Source organism: Colossoma macropomum, unplaced genomic scaffold, assembly GCF_904425465.1.
Source record: "Colossoma macropomum unplaced genomic scaffold, Colossoma_macropomum, whole genome shotgun sequence".
NCBI classification, from domain to species: Eukaryota; Metazoa; Chordata; class Actinopteri; order Characiformes; family Serrasalmidae; genus Colossoma; species Colossoma macropomum.
Genome location: NW_023494805.1, coordinates 3,398,780 through 3,423,216, shown reverse-complemented (window position 1 = coordinate 3,423,216; position 24,437 = coordinate 3,398,780). Strand labels below are relative to the sequence as shown.

The following is a 24,437-nucleotide window of genomic DNA, read 5'->3' as shown; positions in this document are numbered from 1 at the left end:
CCTGGAGTTTCCCCATTACCTGATTACCCAAGAGCATGAAAACTCTACCAGCTCTTCCAGGTGGTTGTTAGGAGCCTCATTTTCTGGAGCTTTTAATCAGTTGTTTTAATCCAGTTTTGGAAAATCCTGTTTTTTTTTCACTTTGACTTTCTCCTTTGTTATGCAAGTGGCTTATCTTATGTCTAATTTCCTCAGAAATATGTCCTGAACAAAGAATAACTTTTACTCGAAAGCTGGTCTGGCTGGAATTTAAGTAAATGAAGGTTTTTTGATTTTTGCATATGATTTGTGAGTTTCTGATGTTCTTTGTTCTGCAGACTCCACGGACGTACTGTGCAGCCAACACAGAGGATTTGGAGATGGTGATTGAACATGTGCAGAAGACTCATCCTGCTGCCCCAATCATGGCTGCTGGTGTTTCTATGGGAGGGTAAGTAGCTGTGTTATACGGACGTAACAATGAAAAAACTTTGATTTGATAACCTGGAGTGTCAATTCAATGCATTTCTCGATACAGCGCACACAAGGAGTGGCTGAAAATGTGCCTCATTGTTGCATGTTTATTTCTCAATTTTCCATTGAGTAGAGCATTAAACATTGTAAAAGTACATGATTTGAAACAAATGTGCTTCATAGTGTGCTGATCTAACGCTCCTCACTCATTGCTGAGTGAGGAGAATAAAAACAGGCTAAATTATGGTGAGTGTGCTGCTGTGAGTCGCTCTGTAAAGCCTGAAATCATCATTTAAAAGTCAGAGGCGCCGAGTCGGGAGCTTTTCTCACCACGTCGTACGTCTTTACCTATAAACGTCACACATACAGACTCTAAAAGAAGGTCCGGCTCGATGTTTCGGCCTCAAATGATCTCAAAATCAACATTATACTGATGATGACAGCAGTAGATAATTCACCCACATCCTCAGAGACGCTCCTTCACCAAGTTTAGACTGAGTTCTCTTTAGATTCTCTTTTAACCCCAGGCTTATTACATATTAACGCTTATTTTTCAGTAACTACAGGGACATTAATGCAAACTGCTTTAGCAACACTCTCAAAAAATGACGGTTCTTCAAGGGTTCTTTAGCAAAGAAAATGGTTCTATATGGAACTATGAACACTCAAAGAACCATTTGCATGATTAAATGGGTCTCTGCGTGGCGACATGGCTCTTCAGAGTGGTGGAGAGTGTCTTGTATATGGTTCTAGAAAGCCACCAAAAATGGTTCTTCTTTTGTGACAAGCTTGATATTCTAACAGTAGCAGAACCCTTTCTGGTACTATATAGAACCCTTTTTCAAAAAACATCTACAGTGCATTCTCCATTATTCTGAAGAACCATTTCACCATGCAGAGACCCAACTAATCATGCAAATGGTTCTTTGAGTGTTCATAGTTCTGTATAAAACTGTTTTCTTTGCTAAAGAACCCTTGAAGACCTGAGCACTTTAAGTGTGTAATAAAACTTTGGGCCCACCGGTGGGCCCTGGCCATTTAAGGAGTTAATCATAAGATTCATCTGTTCTGGGAAGGGGGCCGAAGCACAACCCACACTACAAAACGTTGCGTGCAGTTACACATTTCCACCAGAGAGGTCTCCAAATCCCCAAAACTTACAAGGTGCAGTTTTAAAGACATTTTTGGTCTAAATGTTTATGCTTAAATGGTTGGAATTTGTTTCTAAGGCAGATGTAAATAGTGAAGTTGACAACTTTAGTATTTCCAAAAGAAATATTTTTTGACCTAAAAAAAAAATTCTGTTCCAACAAATAGAATTTTAGTGATTTAAAGTGGGACAGAAATCATTTTCATCCTAAATAACTGTGTATGCCTTGTTAAACCTTAATTAGAGGAGTGTGCTGTTCTTGTTAATGTGTGTGAGCCAATCAGTTGTGGTGTTATAGTTGAGTGTTGGTTTATGAGTAGATGGGTAAAAATGCAGTGATCTGACACTAAAATTCTTAGGCTTCCATAAATAATAATAATAATAATAATAATAATAAAAATATTAATAATATCTTGCGTGTTGTTTTTTTATTATCTCTATTCCTAAAATGAATAGTTCCTCCAGTCATGTTTGTGTATTGAATTTAAAAGTGATCCTGAATCATGCCACTTTAAATGAATCTAATCAAAACAAATTGCTGTAAAAATCTGGGATTTTGTAATGCAGCGAATAGTGTACTAAAGAGTCGTAATCAAATTGAGTCCTGGAGAGGTTGTGTCCAGCTTTTCGAGCTGGTTCGTGTTAATTTTGCAGTGATGTATGTCAGAATCAGAATCAGAATCAAGCTTTATTGGCCAGGTTTGCTTACACATACAAGGAATTTGGTTCTGGTTACAGGAGCTCACAGTGCACAGTATCAGACATTTATATGTAGTAAATAAAATAAAATAAAACATGCTTTCCTACCATCACTCACACACTCACTCACACACACACACACACAGTCATACCTGTAAACCGTTCAGTGTGCAAAGTATGTGTCTTAAGTGAAAGTGCTGAGTGCAGCAGCAGTTAAAGGGTGTATAGTGGCAGAGAAAGGGATCAGTGATGTATGTGTTGTCATTGTTGACAGTACAGCAGAGTGGCTTTTGCAGGCCCAGCTCACATCACACTGTCCTACTTTACTCTCCTCTCAGTTTAAAATGAAGCTCCACTTTCATTTCCACGAGCTCAGCAGCGCCCACTGCTCAGCCCTGCGTAATCCTCTCAGTCTGACACAAAAATATCACCCTTCGTCATTCAGCGTCTTCCTGCTTCACCCAGAAACCCAAACCTTCAAAACAGTAGTTCAGCCAAAAATCGAATTTACACGCTTCCCCCACTCTCACCTCAAACAAGCTCAAGTCGTGTCTGAAGTTTGCTTCTTTAGTCATAGCATAGGAGCTACAAGGACAATGTTGCTAACAAGTAGCTTGAAGTTTAACCCCACCAACTAACATGGTGCTAACAGCATGTCTGAATCATCACTCACTCTCCTCAACTGCGTGGAGGTGTCCAGTAATCTCTAATAGACTTGACGCTGTGCTTTAGTCTTTCTCCTGCTACAACAGACCTGACACCTGAACACACCTCAGCTCGTCAGCTACACTGGAATCAGGTGTGTTGGAGTGGGGAGCAGTAGACTGGACAGCATCTCAGCCCTGCAGGATTAAACCTTATTAACTCATTTTAACACTAAATTCTTTAACTGTACTTCCTCTTCTTCATCAGTCCCATACCTACAGAAAGACTAGTGTCATGGTAATTACTGAATAATTCATGGTAGATACGGAATAGTTCATAGAAGATACTGAATAATTCATAATAGATGCTGAATAATTCATAATAGATGCTGAATAATTCATAGTAGGTACTGAATAATTTATAGATTATACTGAATAGTTCATAGTAGTTGCTGAATAGTTCATAGTAGATGCTGAATAATTCATTCATTATATTGATAATTCATAAAAGATACTGAATAATTCATAGTAGATGCTGAATAATTCATAATAGATACTGAATAATTTATAGTAGGTACTGAATAATTCATTCATTATTCTGAATAGTTCATAGTAGATGCTGAATAGTTCATAAAAGATACTGAATAATTCATAAAAGTTACTAAATAATTCAAAGTAGATACTGAATAGTTCATAGTAGATGTTACTGAATAATTCATAAAAGATGATGAATAATTCATAGTAGGTACTGAATAATTTATAGTAGATGCTGAATAATTCATAATAGGTACTGAATAATTCATAATAGGTACTGAATAATTCATGATAGGTACTGAATAGTTCATAGTAGGTACTGAATAGTTCATAGTAGGTACTGAATAATTCATAGTAGGTACTGAATAATTCATAGTAGATGCTGAATAATTCATAGTAGGTGCTGAATAATTCGTAGTAGATACTGAATAATTCATAGCAGATACTGAAAAATTCATAATTGGTACTGAATATTTAATTGATTTGATCATTTTAGTACAATTTGAAATTATTATTTAAAAATACTCTGAATACACAAATGTAACTGTAGGAACTATTTACACAGCAGTGAAATACAGATAAATAAAGCAATATTCCAGTTTTGTGTTATCAGTAAGTTTATTTTTCAGTTGTGACAAATTTCAGTAAAATGAACAAAATCAATTTCAATTTGTGATTATAAACAGTTCGAGTTCTAAAATCAGGGCAGTTGAATCTCCTGTATTGTCTTTATTCTTTTTAGTTACACTAATGTTTTTTAATGTTTATCTTCCTTATAAACCACTGAGATTTTAGAACAAAAATGGAAAGTGCTGTGTAAATAAAGATGATTTATGTTTATTATTATTATTATTATTATTATTATTAGCATGTTCACATTAGTGCAGTTTTCCAACCCTAGTCATGCTCATTTTTCCACTCATTTTTTTGCAGGGTCTGACGTGTGTGTGTGTGTGTGTTTCAGGATGATGCTGGCTAACTATCTGGGCCGTAAGGGTCGCCGGACGTGTCTGAAGGGAGTGGTGGTGTTCTCGGCCGGCTGGGACGTTTTCGAGTGCACGGCGTCTCTGGAGAAACCCCTCGACCGTTTCCTCTTCAACTCCTACCTCACCAGCTGCCTGCAAGCCTCCGTTCACCGGTCAGACTCTGCAGGATTAGCTTAGCTTAGTCTGTTATACATAACAGTGACGGGTGGGCAGTCATGTGTGACCCTGATTGACCTGCGGTTCAGTGAGAGATGGAGCACAGTCGGGTGGATTAGTGCACATTTCTGTAGGCGGTCCTGAGAGCAGATTTTAGCACAGTGGGAGGCAGTGCCTTAACACGAGGAAATATGAAGATTATTTAACTGCTAAAACTTGTTAACCCTTACAGACCTGCATCAACCTGTAGAAGCTAATATTAGTGGTATATGTTGAAGCTATTGTCGAGTTATTACTGTCAATTTCCTATACAGTATAGTTATTCGTAAATTAATAGTAATAAAGTAGTTTGTGCATTATTACATAACTAATTTACATTAATTAAATACATAACCAATTACGTAACATTAAAATTACAAGCAACAAACGTGCCAAAAAGAGCTCATGTTAATTTTGAAGAACTTCTGCAAAGTTTTAAGATGCTAATTCTACCATCTCAAAGCACAATACAGTTTTACTGTAATCCCCAATTACTATTTAAGGGACTGCAACCCAATAAACACTGCTATGCACCAGAATAGGAGATATTAGTCAATAAATGACCTCAACAAACACTCCTATACACTAGGAGATATTATTCCATAAACGACCTCAATTAAGGCTCCTATATACTAGAATGGGAGATATTAATCCTTAAACAACCTCAATAAACACTCCTATACTCTAGAATGGGAAGTAATAGTCCGTGAACTACCTCAATAAACACATATGTACTAGAATAGGGGATATTAGTTCATAAACGACCTCAGTGAACCCTCCTATACACTAGAATAGGAGATATTAGTCCATAAACGACCTTAAATGAACACCTCCATACACTAGAATGGGAGATATTAGTTCATAAACTGCCTCAATAAACACTCCATATATACTAAAATAGGGGATATTAGTCCATAAACAACCTCAATAAAATAAATCAATAAATAAGTCAGTTTTATTGTCATTTCTTCTCATCACACGTGTGTTGAGAGGGGAACGAAATGTAGTAAACTAATGCTAACTAAATGCTCCTGTACACTAAATTAGGAAAGATTAGACCATAAACAACCTCACTAAACACTCCTATACCCTAGAACAGGAGACATTAGAATAGGAGATATTAATCCATAAATGACCTTTATAAATGCTTCTATACACGACAGAATCCTATAGAATAGGAGATATTAGTTCATAAGTAACCTTAATAAATGCTCATATATGCTACAATTAGAGATATTTATAAACCACCTTGATAAACCTTCTTGTACACTACAATAGGAGATTAGTTCATAGAAGGTATCAGTTATAGCTAGTAATAATAAAAGTAATAATTTTAATAAAGGCTATCAGTAATTACTCCTATATATGCCACAATAAAAGGCATTTGCTATTAAATACACAGGAAAACCATGAGGGCAGAATGTCTCCAACAATGATGGTGGATTAAAACTGATCTGGATACAGGATAGAAGTGGAAGCGATGCAGGACAAACCGTTTCTTCTACAGATGTTCGCTGTGAAATGGTCCACGCTCGGCTCATCTTTGAAATTACTTACAAAAAGCTGCTTTTGTTCCTTGCAGAGCAGAGCTGAGCCAGAACGGAAAGGTTCTGGTAGCGTGATGACATAAAATGTCAGGACAGCGTATGATTATTAAAACACTGCTGACTGCATCAGAACTAACACGGAACAAAAAAAAACCTTCGAACATATCGTGTAAGCATTTTAAGCTCGCAGCTGTAGACCTTCAGAACGGCCATCAGGATCATATAATACTGTTCTTTAGCTACGTTTGCTAAATATGTGCTTTATGTGCAAATATTTTCACTTACTGTTTAAAATCTGATTCCTTTTTTGTTCCCAGACACCTTAGCCGTTTTTTTTTGTCTTTTTTTCCAGACATCGGCCTGTTCTCGAAAAGAATTATGACATAGACCATGTGATGAAGGTATGTCAAAAGGCTGAGTACCACTGTTTTGGATGGCTTGTCAGACACTCAGTCAGCCAAACTTTTACACTAATGCTTCTCCCACTCCCTGCAGGCCAAAACCATCCGAGAGTTCGACGAACGCTTCACGTCAATTATGTTCGGTTACCCAACCAATGACGATTATTACCGTGACGCCAGCCCCATCCACAAGCTGAAGTCCGTCCAGGTGCCAATGCTGTGCCTCAATGCAGCCGACGATGTCTTTTCGCCCAATCACGGTGAGGAACCCCGCATTAGATCAATGCAAACTCTTTCAGAGGAATAGTTTGGTGAATGATCAAATGTACACAGTTTTCCCCCGTATTCCAAATACACTGTGGCCAAAAGTATGTGGACACCCTCCTAATTATAGAGTTGAAGTGTTTTCTGTCCTGCTAGATCTGCCCCAGACAACTGTAAGTGCTCTTATTGTGAAATGGAAGCATCTAGGAGAAACAACAGCTCAGCCACAAGGCGGAAGTCCTCTCAAACCCACAGAGCGGCACTGGCTTTTACTTCAAACACACAAAGTTTTGGATTGCAAACGTACAGTGGGGTGTAAAAGTTTAAGACCACACTGAAAATCTGGGTTTTTTTCTTTTAACACCTAATAACAAGAAAGTTTTAGAGATGGAAAAATTAACAAGTAAAATTAAGACATTCAAGATTCTGCAGTCTGTCTAGATCACTACTCAAATGTCAGCAAATATGGGACACTAACCTGTGTGTAAAAAGGTGATATGTTTTTTAGTCTTCTCTTCCAGTGACGCTCGCGTTCGGATGACTCAGGTGGATTTGAGCTACTCAGCAGAGGAACTCCATGCCAGCTCAAGTGCACACTGTTATTAAAGCAAAAGGGACACACTGTGACAGAACGAACAAACTAGTTTCCCTGGTTAAACCTATTTCCTTCATATACCCCCCCTTATTTCAGCCTCGTTCTGTCGCTGCTCTAGTCTTACAGTAGTTCATACACTTTCTCTCTCACCATTTTATCAGCTAATGCTGCTGTTTAGTTCTCACTGCAGTCTCAGTCTTTGCTAGCTTGGTACATAATATCACCTTTTACAGTTAAAGTTAAAAACACTACTGGACTTCACTTCATGATACCAGCAGCAGGTTTAGAACATACATTACTTACATGAGCTGCATTACTTCATGGTCTGGGAAAAGGCCCAAGCTTGGTTTGAGCTGTCCTTAAATAATGCCTGGGCAAATTCAGACATGCTCAGTGGAGCCCTAGTGGAGTGATCCATTTGAGTGTTCATGGGATTCATATAGTTTAAAATGTTTTTTTTACTTAATTTGATCTTGTTAATTCGGTGTGTTTTTAGCTAATGATTCGAGAATCCATGTGTGAACAAGCTTTTCTTGGATTCTGCATTTACTTTATCAGCTATTATTGATGGTCATTATTGTCTCCCCCTGCAGAGGAGAAGGACTGGTCTGTGCTGGGTTGGGTGGACCAGTGGAAGTCTAATTAAAGAGCTCACTGCATTTCTGGGAGAGAGAGGAGATGGTTGATTGATTGATTGATTGATGGATTGATTGATTGATTGATTGATTGATGGATTGATTGATTGATTGATGGATTGATGGATTGATTGATTGATGGATTCTTTGATTGATTGTTTGTTGAGCCAGCATACTTTGAGGGAAATTGTTGCTTCTTCAAATATATTCTCTAAATATTTTTTCATTTATTTGTTTATTTTTCAACATTTTGTTATTTTTTTCAACACCTTTCACTAAATAAACACTCTTGCGCTGAATGTGCTATTGTGGTTTGCCATCGCTTTTTCTTACAACTCTTACAAGAATATCTACCCTCACCTGCAAGCAAGGTGTGACACACAAAATACTGAGAAATTCAGAAATCATGTAAATATTTCAGAGATTTACTTTTCATTTGAATTGTAATGTTGATAATATAATTGGTGATGAAAAACTGTATTAAATTTGAAAGCCGATGCAAAATAGATGGTCTCAGACTTTTGAACCCCCCTGTACATGTATTCATGGGTGTTTTTTCCTTCTCCAAGCTGGGTGGGACATGACATTTTACCTTTCTGAGGGAGACACATTTCTGTCCGCTCCTCCTTCTGCCGTGCTGCGGCTTCGTTCGTTATGATTGTTTACGAGCTCTGCTCACAGAACGGGCTGTATCATGTGATCGGAGCATGACGGTGTAGCCGTAGTTTGTGATGGCAGAGCTGCTTTATGTCTCTACAAAGTCTCCAGTGAAACTGCAGCTTGTTTGATTAAATTGCAGTAGACCGAATTACTGAATACCGTAAGTCTAATTACAGAACATCTGTCTTTTGGCTTCTTTGGCATTTTGACATCCATGTATAAATGTAGAACTATTAGTTGCAAGTCAAAAACTGGAATATTTTAAATTAAAAAGGAACAAATTTAAAATTATGGTTAATTATGGAATGTAAATTTTGTTTCCAGGATGGTGTTGAGAATAAGATATTAAAGTGTTTGTTAGGAAACGCTGGCGTGTGTCCAGAACCTGTCGGGGTCGACACCAGTAATGAACGTTTGTGTGTTTGTCTCTTGTAGCCATTCCTGTTGAAGTTGTGAAGCAAAACCCCAACCTGGCGCTCCTCATCACCTGCCATGGGGGACATATCGGGTTTCTGGAGGGCCTGTGGCCGCGTCAGAGCACCTACATGGACAGAGTGTTCCGGCAGTTTGCTAAAGCCGTGATCGAACAGGGCAGCAGGCTGACCAACCTGCAGTGACCAGACGCCCTGTACAGCGCCCTCTACAGCCATGAGCAAAAAATACCCACAAACCCACCCTACATTTCCCAAACCACACCTGTCTGAATGGCACATACGGTTTTCATTCATCCATCTGTTTCATCCAACTACCTTTTCTTCTGTCACCCAACCATCCATATCATTCGTTTCCATAGGTTGGGTCGATCGACCTTGATCTATCCGTCCAGATCCATGTTTGTTTATCTGTTTTATTTGTATTGGTTTACAGCTGTGACTTGTTTGTGTTTGAGAGGATGTTTTCATCATACTGTACATGAGGTCTGCTATTCCATGGTGATTTTTGACCAACCTTCATTTTAGATGAAACTAAAAATTGTTAGACTTGATGCAGAAAAAAAAGGAAAACTTGGTGCCGTTGTGGCCTGAGATTCAGAAACTTGTACAAACTTGTTTCTTTGGAAGTCTACAGTTGCCTCAAAACTCTGACTTTAATGGAGCGTTCAGCAAGTTCACAAAAAATTCTCAGACACTGGTAGAAACCCACAGGTGAGGAGCCAGAACGATTTCAATTTCAAAATATTGACTTTGAAGACCAGGTAATGCTGAGGTTCTGAGTCATTCCAGCTAAAACTAAAAATTTGTCCGCAGCTTGTGGTGATTGTTGATCCGGGGTTTGACTGTAAAACGTTAGTCTCTAACACCAGTCTGAAGCTATATTGCCACAGTGGCTCAAGATTTAGAAATTCGAACAAAATCTTCAAATGGAAGTCTACAGTTGCCCCAAAACTGACTTGAATGAGATATGGAATTGCTAAATCTCAGGATTTTCTGAGTGTTGTGACTTTGGTTCTTGCTAAGACGTTATAGTGATTATCGGTCGATTGTTTGATTGATAAAATGTCCATCTGAAATATCTGCCTGAAGCCATATTGCCCTGGTGGCTTAAGATTCAGGAATTTGAACAAAATCTTCAAGTGGAAGTCTACAGTTGTGCTGAAACTGTCTTGAATGGAACGTTGGATTGCTGAATCTCAGGATTTTCTGAGTTTTCAGAGCTTTTGTTCTTGCTAAAACAAAGTTACAGGGATTATCGATCGGGGCTTTGACTGATAAAATGTTAATCTGAAATATCTGCCTGAAGCCATATTTCCCTAGTGGTGTAAGATTCATAAATTTGAACAAAATCTCACTTTAAAAATCCAGTTGCTCCAAAATCCAGACTTGGAAGTTTCACCAAGTTTCCAACATTTTGCAAAGTCATTGAGGCAAACCCAACAATTGGGTTTAAAAATTTTGACTTGACTTTCAATGGCATTATTTTTTTCTCTTAACAAGAGAGAGCAGTACATCTAGTTTAGAATGGGGCATTGTTGTTATTCAAAGTAGCTGGTACTTAAACTAGCCTGATAGTTACAGTGATTATTAATTGGGGCTTTAACTGTTAAAATATCGCGAATATCTGCCTGAAAGCCATGTTGCCGTAGTGGACTGAGATAAAACGATTTGAACAAAATGTTCCTCTGAAAGTCTGCAGTTGCCCTGGAACCCTTCAATGACTTGAATGGAGCGAAAGGTTATCAGACGCGCTAGCATTGTGTCCAAAGTAGAGGGGCTGTTGGATCTGGGCTTTACTGACCGTTTAACAGTGGTATCAGTGCACTTCCTGATCTGAGCTCCTCATGTTCTAAGGGTTTTAGGGGTAACTGAGGAACTTTAGTTCTACTCCTTAACATACAGCACTAGATGAATGTAATTCTGGACCATAAAGTTGATCAGACTTGAAGAGTCAGTCAGTGGTGAAGTGAATTAGCAGTAAGACGCATACAGAGATTTTGGTTTTTATGAATGTTCAGAGCATTAAACTACTACTGTGGTGCAACACTGGTTTATATGAAGTATATACAGTACGGTACCAGTCAAAAGTTTGGACACACCTCATTGAATATATGTTATACATAACCATAAACATGTTGTTTGAAAGGTTATTGTGCACATTTTAAATATAAAAATATTTAACACCTCACATCCCCGCATAGCAGACAGTTTTGGGCCGATTCTGGCTTTTCTACGAGTGTTGGTTGACTACCTGTTGCAGATGTTAGGCATGTGGGCCAGAATAGGGCCAGTTGCTGGACAGCGGCATACGGTTTTGCCTGGTGTCTATATTTGTCTGCCAATTCTGGCGTGAATGTTGTGGATCAACAGTGTAGTTGGGCCGGATTTGGCCCACATCCATTAATTTCACTCACTTTACAGTGGGTGGGCCAGATCTGGGCCAAAGACCCAGCCTTATATTGGGTCAGACCAAACCCAAGGAGGTGTCCACAAATGGGCCAGACAAATTCTGCTAACTGGGTCCCCTCCAACAAGTAGATTTAGAAGCCAACAAAAACGTGAGCATCTTCAGGCCTGTTGTAGTTCTGTCTATATAAAAGGATGGAAAGAGACTGTCTGAGCATTAGCTTAGTTAGCGTAGCAATAGCAAACTTACTAATGAGAGGAATCATAGCGAGTTTTTGTGATGTAATCTTGAACGAGCGCCATGGAAATACGCTGTCCGAACATTAGCTAGACCAGCTCTAACGTTAGCTAAATTACCAAAGCATGGTAGAAATAATAGCTAGCTAGTTAGGGGTTTGCTGCATAATTATGAGCGAGTCAACCATGAAAAGATACTGTCTAAGCAATAGCTAGGCTAGCATAGCATTAGCAGGGTTACCAATAGCATGATAGGAATATTAGCTAGCTAGCTACATAATTATGAGCGAGTCAACCATGGAAAGACACTGTGTGAACATTAGCTAGGCTAGCGTAGCATTAGCTGTGTAGTTAGCAGAAGCATGATAGACATAATAGCTAGCTGAGTTTTTGTGATGTAATCAAGGACGAGTACCTTAAAAAACACACTGTGCGAAACAGCCCAGCTCTAACAGTAAATCACCAATGGCATGATATGAATAACAGCTACTTTATTCTGACATAATCTTGGAGGAGTAACATGAATTAATGCTCTCCAAACATGAGTAAGTCTCTAACGCTGCCTTCAAGTCCTCCTCGGACGTCCCTACATACGACGTTGGAGGTTGTAAGTACAACTCGATTCATGTTTTGGTCGAAAACAAGATAGATGAGCTGAAAATAATGTTTTTGGTTGTTTTCTGTCTTTAAAGAGTCCTTTTATTTTGCATTAGCAAAATTTTTATCCAGTTAGAAGCATCATATAACATGTTCATGTCTTTATTTCAGCGCAGGGATGATTTTAGCCTGCAGTTTTCATCTGTGGCCACTGGATAACAGATATGTTACCAGTTTAATCACCGGCTGTCTTTGCTTTTTTGTTGACCAGCACTGAAATCGGAGTTTCCCACTAGTAAACATTTGTGGTGGCGTTCGTGTGCGGTCATCTCGTAAATTTGATGTTTCCGACACGACTTGAAGGTAGCATAGCATTAGCTAAGTTGCTAATCGCATAGAGGAAACAGTAGCTAGCTAGCTAGCCCAGATAGCAAGCATATATTGGTCCGCTGTCTTGATAAGGTCGGCACCCCGCTGACTGTTTGCCACTGCTGGACCACCCTTGGACCACCCAGATTACTGTCCTGCATACAAGCTCTACCTAGTTTTTAATCTCCCCAAACAGATTTTAAATGCACACAGATTATTTTCTAAAATAAAAGGCAAATATCGCAAACAACTGAGGAAAAAAAATAATGACTAGGCCTGATATAAAATGATTTTATAGAAATTGTTGTTATTTACTAAACTAATTTACATTATAGTTACAGTATAACTAAAGAAGGAAGGAAAACATTGGACTGTAAGTGGAAAATGAGCGATGATAAGTGGAATTTTGTCTATTACTCAGCTTAAACACTGGTGGGCTACCAGAAAAAAGCTGAGCAAAACACCAGTGGACCACCAGCTTTGCCATCAGCGGGTCAACGGTGGCCCACTATACTCTTGCTATCAGGGTAGGCTGTTGTGAAGTGACCGTGGACGAGGAAACCAGGGTTAGCAAGGTAGCTAGTTAGCTAGTCATTAGCTAGAAGAACAAAACAGAGGCCTAATCAGCACTGCTAGCTAACGTTGCTTCATGAAGATAGCGATTTTTCCTAACAGTACAACTTAATCTTTTCCAGAGAAAAGCTGGTGAAAAGATATTACTCTAGTATACAATCATAAACGATCAAAAGGACACATGATAAAGTAGTTTTTGCTACACTGTTGCCTGATTCCATGTGTTATTTCACAGTTTTGAAGCTTTCATTTGTTTTAAAAAGTGAGAAATAGTGTGAGAAAAGTGTTATGAGCCTGTCCAAACTCTTGACCGATACTGTACAGTGAGATCGTGTGGTCATTGTGAGTAGAGTTACTATTACATTTCAGAAAAGCTTGTTTATCCATGTGTATTTCCTCATCGTCTATCGCCATCACCCCGACGTCTGTAGCTCCGTAGCCCTCAGGGACATCGTTTTCACAGTCTTCATGTGGCTGTTGTATTGCGTTCATCAGCAGCTCCTGTCCTATGGAACATGATCTTGACCTTTTTTAAAGAAGAACAGAGTGAAAAGATTGTATGTATCTAAAACTTCTGCATGCACGTTTTTCCCCGTCCTTCATTCTTGCAGTGAAAAAGCTGGCTTTCTTAAAAAAAATGTACAGTAGATAATATAAAAATATTGACAAGGAATGTGATTTTGCACTACTTTTAGTTGAGGAACCTCGGAGTCGCTACTTTGGCAGACAAAAAAAGACGATCCTGCCGGCTTCTGTACGAATAGAGTTGCTTCTCTTTTACATTTAGTGCAGCAAAATCAAGACGGCTTCTTTCCTCCAGCTAACATGATGCTACCATGATAATCTATGCAAAAACTGAAAAAAAGAGTTTTACGTTGCCGGTCAAAAGTTTGGGGACACTAACTTCTCAAAATACCAATGAAAACACTTTCGAACAGCATGAAGCTCAGTGTGAAATACTCCTAACAATTATTGCCAACAAAAACTTTGCACCTTAATTTCCATAAAGTAACTGCAAATTACAGAAGCCCAGAGAGGCCATGAGGTAGTTATCAATTTCTGGATTGTTATTTTGAGATAACAAGTTAATTATCTTGTTATCTCAAGATAACAAAATTGTTATCTTGAAATAATAAGTTACGTATCTCATCTTGAGATAACAAAAGTTATTATCTTGAGATAAGTTATTTATCTTATCTCACATAACAAAATTGTTATTTTGAAATAACGATTTATTTATCGTTAGCTCAAGATAATAACAGTGCTATCGTGAAATAACGAGTTACTTGTTATCTCAAGATAACATATCAAGATATCTCGAAAGGTTGTTATCTTGACATATCGAGTTATTTATCTTGTTATGTCAACATAACAAAATTCTTATCTTGAAATAAGTTACTTGTTATCTTGAGATAACAAAAGTTATCTTGAGATAACGAGTTATTTATCTTTTCAAGTTTTATATCCTGTTATCTTGAGATAACAAAAGTTGTTATGTTGAGATATGTAGTAAATAGTTATTTATCTTGTTATCTCAACACAAAATTGTTATCTTGAAGTAACGTTACTTATCTTGTTATCTCAAGATAATAACAGTTATCTTGAAATAAATTATTTGTTATCACAATAACAAAAGTTGTCATCTTGACATATCGAGGTATTTATCTTATCTCAACATAACAAAATTGTTATCTTGAAATAACAAGTAGCTTATCTTTTATCTGGAGATAACGAGTTATTTGTCTTCTTCTCTACACTTAATAAATTGTTATCTTGAAATGACGAGTTATCTCAAGATAACAATCCTGGAAATTATAGCAACAGCTCATGGCCTCTCTGGACTTCTGTAGTAAAAAAATGAAACATTATTTGGAAAATTCCGGAAGGAGGCGTGGTCCCCAAACCTTCGCCGAGCAGCGTAGCCAGTATTTTGCACAGATAGCGCTGTCATCATGCATTGCAGAGTGCTGTGAGAAGCTCTGATGCGAGTTGCTGCACAGCGAAAGCTGGTTTTGTGAGGAAGCTCTTGCTGTACTTTGTGACGAATCTTAGTGTTGTGTGGATCTTTCGGTCTGTTCGGATGGGAAAGCCGCTCAATGATAAGCGTGCGACTCGGCGCTTGAGGGACCACGGCTGCACTCTCAAAAAAACCACGTGTTAATTAACCACACCTTTGTTTGTGTTGACTGTTTTAATGGGGACCGGTTCTTAAAGAAGAGAGTACCTCGGATTGTGTACACTGGACAAGCTTTCCAGAATGTAGGCTGAAACCTGCACAACCTACACTCTTAAAAGAGATGGTTCTTCAAGGGTTCTTTGGTAAAGAAAATGGTTCTGTATAGAACCATGGACACTCAAAGAACCCTTTGCATGTTTAAAGGGTTCTTCGCATCGTGAAATGGTTCTTCAGATTGATGAAGAATGTGCTGTAGATGGTCCTTTTCAAAAAGGTTCTATACAGAACCATCTACAGCACATTCTCCATCAATCTGAAGAACCATTTCACGATGCAAAGAACCCTTTAAACATGCAAAGGGTTCTTTGAGTGTCCATGGTTCTATACAGAACCATTTTCTTTACCAAAGAACCCTTGAAGAGGGTTTGTAAGAGTGCAGGCTGCTACGTTAGCCAGCTAGAAATGCCAAAACGACTGAAGTCTGTAAATTTAAATTCAAATTTTGCAGCGGTCAGACATTCACGTTACGTTGGATAGCTACCAGCACCAAAACAGCTGAGGCTTCAAAAATTTAAAGGAAAAATTTGCAACTGTTAAAAGCTTAAACCCTTAAACTTCTAAAGCAATTACGATTCTGTTTTTGTTTTTTTTTTTAATTTTTGATTTAAACATTTCCCTGCGGCTCTTTTAAGGCGAACAGGAAACTTAAGGCCAAAATTCACTTATCATCGCTGTCCAGAGAAAAACATGTATCTCCAAAATAGTAACTTTACAGGAGAAGGTAAACATTTTCCTACCTTTCTCTGTATGATAATGTAAAAAGATTCTACTCCAAGAGACTTTGGAGCAGGGGCAGCACGGTGGCAGTGGGTAGCACTGCTGCCTCACAGCAAGAAGGGTCTGGGTTTGATTCCCCAGCCGGGCAGCCAGGGTCCTTTCTGTGTTGAGTCTGAATGTTCTCCCCATGTCTATGTGGGTTCTCTGTGGGTGCTCTGGTTTTCTCCCACAGTCCAAAGACATGCAGTCAGGCTAATTGGACATGCTAAATTGCCCCTAGGTGTGAATATGTGTGTGTCTGCCCTGGGATGGACTGGTGACCTGTCCAGGGTGTTTCCTGCCTTCCGCCCTATGAGTGCTGGGATAGGCTCCAGCACCCCCAGATTTTGGAGCCTTTCTGTTGGTCCATTCATCAGGAAATGTTGACACAATATACAGTACAGCTGCTGAGCTCACATCACGTAGAAAACTAAAAATCAGCAAAAATGGAGATACTGTTTTTTTTCAACAGTGGCGTTTATGTTTTATGCAAGTGACCACAAATAATTATCACTGAAAACTTCAGTTACTTGACCAAAACTGTGCCCACTTGTGTCACTTTTTACAAGAATACAAAACAAAATTTAAAATTAATAACACTGAAAATTTACGTATTTCTCATTAAGCTGAACAGAAGTTTTGCTAACGTTCTGTAAAGTTTGCCCAACCTAGCAACAGTAGCTAGGACAGAAGGAATTTGTGGGCGGAGCCTGGATGGGTCAGTCAGAGCACAGTCTCCTGTGTTAAATAAGTAACACGCTGGTTGTGTTAAAGTAGAAACAGTGTGCCGACGCTGACGTGTGGTGGCGTGTTGTTGTTTAACGCGTGGGTTTTGAGAGTGAACTCCCGCAGACTCCGCTCTGCTCTCTGCTTCTCAGCCATTTAGTTTCTGTAGCACGTATCACTGTTGTCTTGAGAATCTGTGCTTCTAACAATACTAACAACGACATCCTGCGCAACAGCATCACTCGTAGCACAACAGAGACTTTTTCCATGAAGCAGTGTTGGTCTGTCCTTTTATAGGTTTATAAAAGGATTGTCTTATTTAACATGTGCAGCAATAAGATTTTAATATAAGATTGTCTATGTAGATGATGTTTATGCACATGTACTTGTATGGACTATAAGTGCATCTGCTGTCTTAAGTAAATTATGGAATTAAAACGTGTTTGTGTCTTGTTTTTATTCAACAACTAAGGAGTAAGCAGGACATATAGATGCTTGAAACAGTTGAACAAATATGTGTTATTTTTCAGGAGATGTTTCAAAGTCAAAGCTGTCAAAACTGGAGGTCGAAAACTGAAAATGTGCCTCCTAATAACCACCTGGAAGACCTGGTCGACCCCAAAACTGCCCCCATCAGATAAACAGCACTTAAAGCTTTCATCTCTGAGAGAGAGGAGAAAATCAAGCTGCTTCAGATCTGAAAACATCCACAGGTGTTTCTGTCCATCCTTCCACTGTGAGGAGACGACTCAGCGCTGTGGGTCTGAAAGGATGTGTAGCTGTCAAGAAGAACCTCACTGAGAAAAAGAGACGGACACACCAAACAAAGAAGCTGAACAATGGACTGACCACCCCAGAGTCCAGACCTCAACTCCACTGAATGTGTCAGCTTCAGGTCATCAGGACATCACATCTGGTCCGTGAACCTGTGTGTGTTAGGTGAAAGTTATCGAGCTCAAGTATCATGTCCTCGTCTATCTGACCGGCCACCATCTGTCTGCTGATGAGATTATATTCGGGCAGAGCACAGGCCAGCTCAGCGAACTGCGGCCCATCACACTACAGTTCAGGACTAAATAAATAAGTAAACAAGCAGGTGTTGAAAAATCTGACAGATGTGGAACAGAAAGAACACTTTGACCATTCGGGACAGTGACCTGGGACAAGGCCCAAATCTCTAATGCTAATACTCAGCTGGGCCTTTCATTCACTTTGCTGTGGTGCTTATTCACCAGTAAAGCAATGTAACTGCTTATATAAAGACCTTCCAACCTGTGCCTGGAGAATATACCACATCACTGCCTTCCTAAACACTGTATTCTTAAACTCTGTTAGATCTGGATTAGATTTAACTGTGGAGGTTGTGTAGTTTAGGTCATTACAGATTAATTGTACCCCAGTATGAATCTGCAGTTTGTGTAGTTTTACAGTCTGATGGTAATAATTGTGGAGTGATTTTAATCCAGTATGAATCTGCAGTGTGTGTAGTTTTACAGTCTGACAGTAATAATTGTGGAGTGATTTTAATCCAGTATGAATCTGCAGTGTGTGTAGTTTTACAGTCTGACAGTAATAATTGTGGAGTGATTTTAATCCAGTATGAATCTGCAGTGTGTAGTTTTACAGTCTGACTGTAATAATTGTGGAGTGATTTTAATCCAGTATGAATCTGCAGTGTGTGTAGTTTTACAGTCTGACTGTAATAATTGTGGAGCGATTTTAATCCAGTGTGAATCTGCAGTGTGTGTAGTTTTACAGTCTGACTGTAATAATTGTGGAGTGATTTTAATCCAGTATGAATCTGCAGTGTGTGTAGTTTTACAGTCTGACTGTAATAATTGTGGAGTGATTTTAATCCAGTATGAATCTGCAGTGTGTGTAGTTTTACAGTCTGACGGTAATAATTGTGGAGTGATTTTAATCCAGTATGAATCTGCAGTGTGTGTAGTTTTTCTAGCAAAGAACTTTTGCTTTTCATCATCTACGGTACATAATAGCATTAAAAGACTCAGAGAATCTGGAGAAATCTCTGTATATAAGGAAGAAAAACAGTATTTGCTGGCTGTGATCTTTGGGTCCTCAGGCAGCACTGCATTAAAAACAGACATGATTCTGTAGTGGAAATCACTGCATGGGCTCAGAAACACTTCTGAAAACCACTGTCTGTGACAACAGTTTGTCGCTGCATCCACAAATGCAAGTTGAAACTATAAAACACAAAGAAGAAACCAGATATAAACAGGATCTAGAAACACTGCCACCTTCTTTGGGCCCGAGCTCATTTAAAATGGACTGAGGTGAAGTGGAAAAGTGTCCTGTGGTCCAACAAATCAACATTTGAAATTCTTTTTGGAAATGATGGACACTGTGTCCTCCGGGATAAAGACCACTCAGCTTGTTATTAGTACACAGTTCAAAAGCCAGTATTCATGATGGTATAGGGGGGCATTAGTGCACATGGTATGGGTGACGTGCACATTTCAAAATAGACGTATATTTTACAAAAAATGATAACATTTCTCAATTCAACATTTGATATGTTGTCTTCGTACTACTTTCAATGAAACATATGGTTTAAATGATTTGCACATCATTGCATTTTGCTTTTATTTACATTTTGCACAGCGTCCCAACTTTTTTGGAAATGGGGTTGTACCTGAGTTTACTTAATAAAATGAACTTTAATCACTTTTTTGTGAGGGTTTCCAAGAACGTGAAGTGCTTGCATCTGCTGTACTGTAATTCAGTGGGTCTACAGGTCTTACTCAAGTGATGTGGAGAATGTTCTAGAGTGCTGCAATCTCCTTATTCAAGTGGACACACGTTTACTAAGCTTGGGAATTCCAGTGACCTGTTGTCATGCCTCCAAAGTAGGCGAAAGGGAACTCGGTGCCCTTTCGCCTACTTCCGAGGCATGACGACAGGTCACTGAGATTATCATGGTAACTGAGTTGTGTCTCCGCTTGTGCATATGTGGTTATTAACACACTGCTGGAGTGCAAAGTTTATCTGGCGGTGAATCTGTCTGACGTCCAGCATCAGACCATTACAAAACAAAAACACAGCTGGGCGATGTGGCGGGATGGACAGTCTGCAGCAGCACATTGCAGAGCTAGTGTTAAATAACTGGTGACACTGAAGGCCACATGACAGACGTGAACATTTATAAAGGCCAAAGTTTCCCAACAAGCAGCAGTCATAAAAGCTGCTTTTGAAAATGTTCTTTCACCACGTTATGACAGATGATGTTTGTTGGAATAAGCCTTTATAAATGTTTATGCAGCTTTATGTAAGTTGTGATTAAAGGCTCCTGTAGATGTTGTGTAACCTTCACAGTAAAGTGTTACTAAATACAGTTGTAAGTGCATCTAGCTTTTCATTTTATCCCTATTATTGTTATTATTGTCATTATTATTATTATTATTATTATAGTGTTATCAGAGCGGATATGATCTCATACAACCGCACCCCTGTCAGGTGAGAAGGTTTTACATCCAAAGGTTTCACAATGCAGCCTATCAGTGAATCGAAGAAAGGTGAAAGTTCAGCGGTGCAGTTCACAGATTTTAGATGTTTTAAAGAAATTTAGCGCCACCTGCATTACTGGGGGTCTCAACCTTCAGGAGACTCACTTCCAGAATCTGCAGACCCACCTCCAAAGTTCAGTCATAGAAGCTGGTTGATCATTTTCTGAAGTAATCAAACACATTCAGTGGTGTTGAGGTCTGGACTCTGGGGTGGTCAGTCCATCGTTCAGCTTCTTTGTTTGATGTGTCCGTCTCCTTTTCTCAGTGAGGTTCTTCTTGATCAGCTACACATCCTTTCAGACCCACAGCGCTGAGTCGTCTTCTCACAGTGGAAGGATGGACAGAAACACCTGTGAATGTTTTCAGATCTGAAGCAGCTTGATTTTCTCCTCTCTCTCAGAGATGAAAGCTTTAAGTGCTGTTTATCTGATGGGGGCAGTTTTGGGGTCTACCAGGTCTTCCAGGTGGTTGTTAGGAGGTATTTTCTCTGGAGCTTTCAGTCATTTTTTCAGCTCCAGTTTTGGAAACTCATGTTTTTCGACTTATTCTATTTTACCTTCTCCTTCCTTATGCAAGTGGATTATCTTATCTTAAAGATGAAGTACTTAATGGCTGTTTTGATTTGAGTCTTTTGCCCAGTATCAAACCATTTTAAATGAGTGTACAGCTGAGCTGGACGAATATGATCTCATACACATCAGACAAGTAAGTTTGCCCAATACAGTTTTGATCTAAATGTTTTACAATGCAGAATAGCATGTGTCATAGAAAGCAAAGTGTCAAAGTTCAGTGAGATATGCTTGACTGTGGGAGAAATAGAGCCTCCACCCACACTATGTTAGCCTTTTAGACCTGAAGCTCTGCCAGCACAGCATGAATTTCTTTATTAACCCATTCAAATCTCAGGCTTATTAGATACTAAGGCTTATCAGTAACTACAGGGACTTCAATTCAAACTGATTGTATTCTAGAGTAATTAAAAAAATGTGTAATATTTATTTAAAATTAAAATTTAAATTAGTTACAATTGGTTGTTTTCAAAGTTGAAACCATTTTTGCGTAATTCAGTGTGTGAGATGTAAACAGAGTGATTCAGAGTGGTCTGGTGTGAAATGGTTCAGATGTCTTTACAGTGGTGGTGATAGGAACCAGGGGTCGCCATGACTACAACACAAATATAGACATTTTATTTACTATCCAGAACCACCAGTGAACCTACACGAGTCTTCTGAGTTTATATGGAATGTTGATGATGGAAAATAGTGGAACATTTGGAATAATCAGTTTTCCTTGGGGACTATTTTGCCTCACAGCACCCTGCATGTATTCCTCCACCATGGATGTGTTTTAAGGAATACGTTTTAAATCAAAACTTTCTCGAAACTATTGTTTAACAAAAGCGCGAGGCTGAAACCAATTGGCAGTGCTGCTCAGCACTGCCACTGTTGCCAGGTTGTTTAGGTTGTAGTTCTGTGCGGGCAACAGTGGGGAATTTTGGAGATTTTATCTACTGTTATACAACAGTTAGTTCCGGCCACGCAAGCTGATTGGTTGAGAAGCGTTCTAACTGTGCTGTTATTTCGCCAGAACATCATGTTTTTTCACAAACACTGTATCACACATTTGGCCAACAGCCGATTTGGTCAGACTCTGAAGGTGAGACGACACTAAATTCCCAAACTGTCATCACCACTGAGCAGCTTTTCAGTCGGCAGCTGTGACAGAAGAACAGCTAAACAACCTGGAATCAGCCAGAAATGAACCCAACACCATTCGCCAAACTAAATGGGCTGTAAGATGCTTTACAGACTGGCTGGAACAAAACAACATTAATACTGATCTGGCAAAAACTGACAAAACTGAGCTGAACTTGATATTGCGGCAGTTTTATGGCTCAGTCTGATTTGATCAGACTCTGAAGATCAGACTACACGTTTGGCGAATGGTATTGGGTTTGTTTCTGGCTGATTCCAGGTTGTTTAGCTGCTCTTCTGTCACAGCTGCCAACTGAAAAGCTGCTCAGTGGTGATGACAGTTTGGGAATTTAGTGTAAGGAGCTGGAGAACGAACTGCCGGCTGAGCAGCAAGTGGGCGGAGCTCGTTACTCTGACGTAGCAACAAGCTGCTTGTTAAGGAACTATAGTTTGGCGAAGGAACTGCGAACATTAAAACATATTAAACGCCGCATTCACGACCCAGCTTATTAATTTATTACTTTATTTATTTAACTGTTGTATTAAAGCAGTAGAACACTCGAGGAGTGTGTTATCGCCAATAACATCACGGGCTGTGATGATCTACGGCGACCAAATCACAGCCGTGATGTTATTCCGCGACAACACACTCCCTCTCGGGTTCTGTTGCTTAATTAAATTGTATTAATTTATATATTTCTTGATATAACACTGGTAAATGTTTTTTTTTCACAGCTTATCTTTACAATAAAACTAAATTTTCAAACATTTGAAACTATGTTGACAGGAGCTTTAAAAAATGGAAAACTGAAAACAATGAAACTGCAGTGAAGATGATCCTTTGCTGCTTCTGAAAGACACTTTTGGCACCCAGTTTTACAGTAAATCTGAAGATACTGCATGTTTGGTGTATTTTCACCAAATTGTCACAATAATATGACAATAGCCGTACAATCAGGTGTTTGATACAGTATAATCTGTTCTGTAAATGTTCTCAGATCACGGTACATTTTGTAGAAATTATAGAAATACTTTACAGTATATGTTACAAGCTAATTCTGATGTTAAAACAAGGAGAACCAAACTGCCCTGCAGAACTCTAGGACTGTTCCTGTTTGGAAAAAGAGAGAAAGAGTTGAGAGGGTCTGGCGTCATGGAGGACAGACTCTAATGGCTGCTGTACCTCGACTGGTACCTCTCTTAATCTCAGACTCTAAAAATACACACAGCTCCTCGTGATGGAAGCAGAGGGCAACAGGGGTTAATGGTCTACAGGAAGCCAAAAGAGGCAGAACCTCCACAGAGGGGATACTCACACATCCCACATTCTGGCCTTATGGGAGTCCAGGGCTAGTTAAAGTTATTCCCAAAGCCAGCTCTAGACTAGACAACACCCTAGGCAGGAGTTTTTCTGGGACGTTCCTCTCCTCCCCAAATTAACCTGACTTAATTGGTTATTTGAATAAGAAAATGTAAAGAAAAAATCATGTTTTATCTTGATTTTTATCCAAAAAAAAGAATGGACAGTATGTGACATGCTAATTAAAACACATAGCTGTGATTAGTGAATTCTGTTTCACGTGTTAATATTATAAAATTTTATTATATTAATACTATTAACATATTAAACTGAAAATGTTTTGACAGGAGCATATTTACTACTGCGTTAATCATACTCTGTCATAAATTGTACTTCAGTGATTATCCAGCCATGCTTTCGTAACATGCAGAATGTTCATTGGTGTTGTGAAGCTAAAGTAAGCATGGAAAAAGATGACGTCGAAAAGGCAGCATATCATCACTATAGGAACAAAACCCATTTCCAAAAAAAAGGTCATTCCTTTGGCCCGGAGAACGCAAAGTCCATTATTTCCCTAAACAGTCTGACTCGTCAGATAACAGCAAAGGTTTCCACTGAGCATCAGTCCATTTCAGATGAGTTTGAGCCCAGAGAAGTCGGCGGCGTTTCTGAACACTGTTGACATACGACGACTCTGCATAGTACAGTCTTAACTTGCATTTGTGGATGCAGCAACGAACAGTGTTCATTGTCAAAGTATTCCTGAGCCCACATTGTGATCTCCATCACAGAAGCATGCCGGTCTTTAATGCAGTGCAG

General features: G+C 39.0%; 1 protein-coding gene and 1 long non-coding RNA gene across 2 annotated transcripts in view; one reads left to right on the top strand and one right to left on the bottom strand.

Moving 5' to 3' along the window:
- Positions 1–12,956, top strand: part of abhd3 (abhydrolase domain containing 3, phospholipase) — a 46,500-nt gene extending 33,544 nt beyond the window's left edge. The window contains 5 exon segments of the mRNA XM_036596566.1: positions 318–430; positions 4,445–4,618; positions 6,561–6,609; positions 6,704–6,869; positions 9,199–12,956. Coding sequence (XP_036452459.1) covers positions 318–430; positions 4,445–4,618; positions 6,561–6,609; positions 6,704–6,869; positions 9,199–9,380 — 684 coding nt within the window. The 3' untranslated portion in view covers positions 9,381–12,956.
- Positions 4,592–7,847, bottom strand: LOC118825762. Its single transcript, XR_005008689.1, has 3 exons — positions 7,772–7,847; positions 7,352–7,469; positions 4,592–4,700 (listed from the first exon to the last, which is right to left on the bottom strand). It is a non-coding gene; the product is annotated as an uncharacterized LOC118825762 (long non-coding RNA).
- Positions 12,957–24,437: the final 11,481 nt, after the last annotated feature.